This window comes from Cyrtonyx montezumae, unplaced genomic scaffold (assembly GCF_038088225.1).
Source record: "Cyrtonyx montezumae isolate F1298 unplaced genomic scaffold, pur_monq_1.0 scaffold_3, whole genome shotgun sequence".
In the NCBI taxonomy this organism is placed as follows: Eukaryota; Metazoa; Chordata; class Aves; order Galliformes; family Odontophoridae; genus Cyrtonyx; species Cyrtonyx montezumae.
Genome location: NW_027072034.1, coordinates 121,575,319 through 121,582,211, shown reverse-complemented (window position 1 = coordinate 121,582,211; position 6,893 = coordinate 121,575,319). Strand labels below are relative to the sequence as shown.

Below are 6,893 nucleotides of genomic sequence, written 5' to 3'. Positions count from 1 at the left end.
TCACATTTGACTATTTTCCTAGAAAACAATAGATCAAAAAAGTAATAAACCCTTTATCTCTCTAACCATTCATTCCTTCCACTCTCATTATTTTTCTTCACAAATAGATGATGGGTTAGCTCTGTAAATGAAAGCAAAGGTTTGATTCCCTGCTGTGCCTTCATGACCCTGAGTCATCCAGAGCTGCTTCTGCTGCATCTCTACGTTCCCGTGGTGCTGAATTAATGTAAGGAGCTTGATGCTGCAGGTCTGCAGGCACATGAAGTATTGAGACGTGGGGCAGCACTGTTCTATAGAAAATACATAGTTTGCAAATATGTAAATTTGGTTTTCTTTTTCCTTTTTAGCTTTCCTTTTTAGAACCTTTATAATTAATTTCTAGTGGAGAGAAAGATCTTTCACCTGAGTCTGTAATAAGGTGGGCTTACTAATAATCCCTTTTGTCTCAAAATCAAATAAAGGTACAGAAGAAAGTGATTGAGAAAAAGGACACAAATTGACTCTCCTACTTTAAACCAGCAATGACAAGGCTAAGGTCAGATCCCACAGCAGCGTTTGATCAAGTGCCCTTCCTGACAAACACTGCATGAAGAGGGGGAGGCACTGTCTGGTTCCCAATCAGGAAAATGAGGTAAGTGTGATTTGTTTTGTATTACGCATCATTCAGATTTTGTCCAAATGCTCTACAGATTAACACTATCTCTAACAAGATACTGGTATGCAGGCAGTAAACTGGAATCCTCAGTGGTAATAGTAATCCAAGATGGCCAAATCCATCTTGTCTAAGACAGCATTTTCTGAAATCTTTCCTATATAAGCAGGAAAGTTGACATCCCTGCAGACTTCTGCCCAGATGTAACTGAGCTTACAGCAAACTGGGACAAGATCTTTTTAACATAACAATTCTAAATACCGTTGCTTTATATTTCGTTAGCTAGAGTTTAAAAAGACCTTGCTGGTTAGAGACAAACCAAAAAGAATTAATTTCAACCACGAATTTACATGGATGGTATTTCTTTCATATTATTCACAAGTTAGATGAAGTGTTTAAAGTCTTGAGCGCTACCATCAAAAGGTTGTTCTTTCCTCTTCATTGTTTCTGCTCAGAGCAATTCAAAATTGACAGTGCCCCAACCCTGGGGGTGTTTTTTCAAAGCCAAGATGGATGGGGCCCAGGGCAACCTAATCTAGTGAGTGGCAATTCTACTCACAGCAGAAGGGTCAGAACTAGATGGTTTTTAAGATCCCTTCCAACCAAATCCATTCTGTGATGATTTTAATTACAGCAATTATCAGAAGAGCATAGAAAGAAAAACATAGAACAATACTGGCATATCATTTTTTTCCCCTTTCTCTCCTACAAGAATGGATATGTCCATTTCAGAAAGTCTCCCACATTCGTCTTATGACTTGGGTTCAGTTTTTCCTAAATATGATGGAAAAGATGCCAAGTCTGGCAAAACATTTAACTATGTTTGGAAAAAGCCTCAGGATACTGACATGAATTTTTGCCAACTCAAACTCCTGAACTATTTCTCATTCAGCAGTACTTGTCAAACAATTCAAAACTGTTCATATTTCTCACACATTTTAAATAAGGAATATTTTGCATTTGTGCAGTTGGCATCATCTTCTAAATGTGATAACTGTGTTGTAATTCGTAAAAGTATCATAAATCTTACAGAGCCTGCCCTGAGAAATTTCTTCCTTAATGTCAAACTAATCTTTAGCATACACATAAAAAAGTATTATTTCTTGGCTGCTTCAGTAGTTGGAGATAAAGGTAGAAGTATAACAGAATGCTCTTCTATAAACTCAAGAAAAAATTAACTCCCTTTGATACACATTTTATTAATTTCAATACAAACGTTTTCATGCTATTAAAGATTACTAATTAAATCTCAAAATCAATTAAGGTTTCACAGATTTACAGATTACCCCGAGTTGGAAGGGACCTACAAGGATCAGAGTACAACTCCTCAAATGCCTTAGAATTATTTTTCTAAATATTAAGTATAAAGATTTAAAAGAAGTTATATTCAGCACAACGTCAACCAATCGACACAGTCCATCTCATTTCAGAAGCCACACTCAGTCTGCAATCCTACATACTTTGTGGTGAATACGATTGAATCCTACCTACCTTTAATTTTAAAACATTTTTTGATGCTTGTTAAGTTTTAAGGGGGATAATAGGCCTTCCAAGTATAATTTATGTTCTTTGTTTTCAAGTGCCAAACCCTGTCCAACAGCATGCTCCTCACCTTGGCAGTTCATGAGCTTGTCAGCCATGTTGCATTTTACTTCACTCATTTTACTCCTCTCCAGTAAGCATGACTGCAGTAGTTAACACCAACAGGAAGCATTAAGAACTAGAAAACAATTGCAGATTTGTGTTCAGATGGTACCAAGCTCTAATGATTTGGAATTCAGGATATTATACAAACAGTTTAGCAATATAGACTGTTTATTTTCAAAGTACCAGGTCTCACTGATTCTTAGGAATATAATACTTCCAGGGTGAATATCTTCCACAATTGGACCGATAATAAAACTTGCCAATGTCAAAAAGTCTTGTACAAGCAAAAAGACATTATTTATTAAAAGTCATTTAATAAAATGTCCACAGGTAACTCAAAACCTGTAACTTAGGTTTATGTCTTTTGTTGTATTTTCTGAAGAAGAAACTCCATTTGTGCATTTAGATTTGGCTGTCCTTTCTTGGTCTTCTTACTCAGTACTTTGTAAGCTTCCATTTTCTTTTGCTTGTACAACCTCTGCGCTGCTTCTCTTTGTTGCTTTCTTCTTTCTGCTTCCTAAAATAAAATACATATGATCATGATCAAAAATCTCTAAGCAATATATTCTCTTTTGTAAGAGCACTAGTCATCAGGTATTGTACTGACAATAGGCCACTGACTTTAAAAGCTTAATTAGGACTGTTTCAGAACATAATGCAATTAAAATACATACTGTCCAAAGCTTCAAGAGAAAAGCTAAGTTTTCTTAGTAGAATATCCCACAAAAAAAGGTTTGTCCCCAAAATCATACCACATTTTTTCTGCCAAATGATCTCCTTTACTTTTTTTCTTAAATGACTCAAGTACCAAAAGTTTTCCACCTTCTCCTTTTCAGTGCAAGACTGAAAGAGTTTGATTCAGCTACCCACATATAAATGTTCTGCCAACCCAGATGTGCTAGGAAACTGGATACACATGCACAAGAATGGCAGATATGATACTGGAAACATTTGGATGATCTGTTAGTGATATTAGTACAGCATCACAAGCAACGCGATGTTGTATTGCTTAATCAGGTCCAAAATTACAGTGACCAGTCCTCTTCAAAGCAAAACAGACTGCTGTCTTCACTAAGATTAATTCAATTACCAACTGTATACACATTACTTGTCAAGGATGCTTCACATATGCAACCATAACACTGATGAAGGCACTTGCTCTACTTGGATAGTTATGATATGTTGGGTGGAAGGGTTACGTGTGTGCTTTTTTTTAATCAAATTGCTTTGCATCCCCTTTTGTAGTGTAATTTTAATAAGTAGTTTGGTCAAGCTAACTAGCTTCCTTCACTTGTATCTTGTCCTATGCAAGTCATCACAAATCAGACTTAAGGCTTCTTCTTATCAAGCTTATTAATTGAAATTCAATACCATGATGACAACAAAGGCTGACATTTCTGCAAACACCTACATATAATAAATATATCTGTTACATTTTTTTCTTCTGTGATATATGTAAATACATATATATATATAAAATATACATATCATATATATGTTTCTTGATGAAATAAATTACCTAATAAAATCCCTTAACAGCAAGTGAAAGACAAAGAGTAAGAACCAAGAATAATAATTCCAATGATCTGAATGCCCACATATCAACGGTAAGTTGAAAAAGACTGAAATATCACCAACATCTGTGCTTCTCTCCCATGGTCTTATTTGAATCCAGATGGAAATAGTATTAAAACACTCTATGCCTAAAATTCAGAAAGATCTCTTTTTAACATTTACCTCTTTCTTCTTAGCACGCTCAGCCTTTATTTTCTCATAGTCTTCTTTTGCCTTCTGATTGGATGTTTTTCTCTTAAACTTTCCTTCAGTTGTAACTGGTCTGTAAGAAAAAGTACACAAAATTCAAATGTCTGCTTGCAGACAGCCCATCACCATATATACCACAGCCACTGCAGAAGCAGTCTTGCACTGCCTTTTGCATATGGGGAGAATTAGAAATATAGATTTCTAGTACATAAGAGAGGAGCAAAGTTCATCTTTCCACACACCGTATGAATACCTAATTGCACTACTCTTTCATGTAATGCTATTGGGTATCATACATTGTAGCAAGCATCTAGCAACACAGCACACTACATTTCTTCATTCCGAGTGAACTGAAGACTGGACTGCATGGAGCTTCTAGTAGTGCACATATCTCAGCAGATATATATAGCAGATATATCTGCAGTGAATAGCATTCAGTGAAACATTGCCTAAAAGGATTTTTCTGCCCCTCATACAGTCTTCTGAATAGCTGTACCACTAACTTTGAGCTGTGTTATCTCTTTCCAGTTCCAACACATGCACACAACTGCAGAGACACAAGGACAAGTAAACATCAGCAAACTACTCCTCAGAGAGTTCATGCTGACATGGCAAAGTAAAAATGATTAGTAGGAACAATGCCTTTCCAAAACCCTTCTTAAAAAAGAAGGCATAAAGAGTATAATACTGTGCTTAGCATTCTGAAATTAGGAGCTGAATTTATGTTCCTTCCCAAATTCCAAACCAAGTTATCCCTCACAAAAGAAAACTCAACAAAAAAAGCACTCAATTTGTTTGGAATTTATTGCCACATTACTTAGAATAAAAATACAGATGTCTCTGCTTATTATTATTTTCTTTCTGATTCACAGGAAGTCATTTATGTAAACAGTTATCACACTCCAACACTATAAGCCTTGCTAAATATTTAACATCTGTTCACAGAATGATTTTTTGTTTAGACTACTGTTCGTAATAACATACTTTGGGAATTCACCATCACCATCTTGGAAATCTCAGGTTAAAAATCAAAAAGGTAAGTAAATAGATTTGCTCATAACTTAACGAAATGCAACCGCTCTGAAGGAAAGAAAATAAAACCTTTGTTATACTCTGATCTCCATCTTGTGGAAATGTTGAGTAATGACACCACATCTCAGAACTGTAAAACTACTCAGAAGGCAATATACACTAATATTTTAATAGAATTACCTAATCAAAGCCCTACTTTAAGTCCACGTACAGCACTGCAGCCTACCTAACAGCATCACTGCACCTCCCATACTCACAGCCACATTCGTATAAAATTACAGATTTTCACTATAATCACAGTGACACTAGATTAAGGAAAGGTTAAAAAAAATCTGGTTTGAAGAGAAGCCTAAGTTTTGCATCTCTGTGAATTCACTGCCTATTTCACACACAACTCTACTTTCCTCCTACTGTAAGGCTTATACCTGACTGCCTCTCTCTGCACTCTCTCGTGTATTCTTCTCCCAAAAGTTTAAATGTATACAGAGCTTGGCATTCAAAGACTTACATTACTCCCTGTACTGGGGACAGAAATGTATTATTTAAATTGGACATAATAAGCTTTTTACAATTAGGGTAGTGAAGCACTGGAACAGGCTGCCCAGAGTGGTGGTGGAAGTGTCCCATCCCTGGAGACATTCAAGGCCAGGCTGGATGTGGCTCTGAGCAATCTACCCTAGCTGTAAGTGTCCCTGTTCATTGCAGGAGAGTTGGACTGGATGACCTCTAAAGGTCCCTTCCAACTCAAACAATTCTATGATAAATAGTATAAAAATTAGCCTACAGACTGGAATGAAACCCTAAACACCATTAATTATGCTGATATTGATGCAAACACAACAAAGCTGTATCTTTACATTTTCTAAGTTCAGAAAAGCATTGAAGGCCTAATTGCATTTTTTAAGCATGTCATCATACTGAAGTCCATGAAGTGTAAGAACTGAAGTATCTCCGTGAGCATAAAAACCATTATCTATTTTTAAAGAAATATTTCAACGACTTACTCTACTGCTTTATTAAGCTTTTCTTCAGATAAAACTGAATCATTTGGAGACTTGTGCTGTTTCTTAAGCCTCTCCTCCTCCGCTAGGTAGAGATGTTTCAAATGCTCTGGGTAAGTATCTGTGAACTGATCATCCCTTGGCGAACATATCTTTTGCTCCTTCTTCAACAATTTCCTGTACTTCCGTTCAATCTTCTGTTTTCTATGAAATGCAAATCCTCGTCCTGAAAGCACAAGAAGGGGAGTCAAATGAACACGTACTAGAGTAGCAGCAAGCCATTTAGCTGCTGCCAAGTTCATTTCCCATCCATTTCCTTCCCAAAAGAAAAGACAACGCTAATTCCAGTCGTTTTCATGAGGAGCTTTTAGAGATTTAAGGAAAAAAGAAAATAAAACAGAGAAACCCGATCCCCACTGCAGCACTGGAGACTGTCAAATGTACGGAGAATTACCGCCTGAACGCACCACCACGAGCTTGCACACAGTATGCTACTGATACAAGCAAGGCAGCGAGCAGCGCCGCGGGGAATGCACCGAGGCACGCGGCCTCCACAAGCCGGCAGGGTGCTGAGCACCATGCCGTGCCGAGACCCGCAGCGCAGCTCACCCTGCTGCACGCTCCCCAGCAGGCCGCGCAGAGCCGCGGGCCTCCACAGCCGCTTCCGGTGTGGGCGCCGTGCGCTGCCGCCAGCGCTTTCCACGTCCCGCCGCCCGCTCCCCTCACGCCGCGCCGCCGCCATCGTTCCCTCAGCGTCGCGCAGCCTCTACGTCATCACTGCGCGCCGCCTTCGCTCG

General features: G+C 38.1%; 1 protein-coding gene across 1 annotated transcript; it reads right to left on the bottom strand.

The window, feature by feature from the left end:
• Nucleotides 1-2,572: 2,572 nt before the first annotated feature.
• Nucleotides 2,573-6,838, bottom strand: CCDC59 (coiled-coil domain containing 59). Its single transcript, XM_065743236.1, has 4 exons — nt 6,706-6,838; nt 6,100-6,322; nt 4,037-4,136; nt 2,573-2,816 (listed from the first exon to the last, which is right to left on the bottom strand). Exons 1-4 carry the CDS (start codon nt 6,836-6,838, stop codon nt 2,655-2,657), a joined length of 618 nt encoding a protein of 205 aa, XP_065599308.1. The 3' UTR covers nt 2,573-2,654.
• Between the last annotated feature and the right edge of the window lie 55 nt (nt 6,839-6,893).

What these genes read in the sequence shown, in the direction of transcription:
- CCDC59 (XM_065743236.1), bottom strand. Translation starts at nt 6,838, where the DNA reads ATGGCGGCGGCGCGGCGTGAGGGGAGCGGGCGGCGGGACGTGGAAAGC. An exon ending in AAGCTTAATAAAGCAGTAGA is followed by an intron (nt 4,137 to 6,099) that starts GTAAGTCGTTGA and finishes TTTTTCTTACAG; the next exon opens with ACCAGTTACAACTGAAGGAA. An exon ending in AGCGTGCTAAGAAGAAAGAG is followed by an intron (nt 2,817 to 4,036) that starts GTAAATGTTAAA and finishes ATTTTATTTTAG; the next exon opens with GAAGCAGAAAGAAGAAAGCA.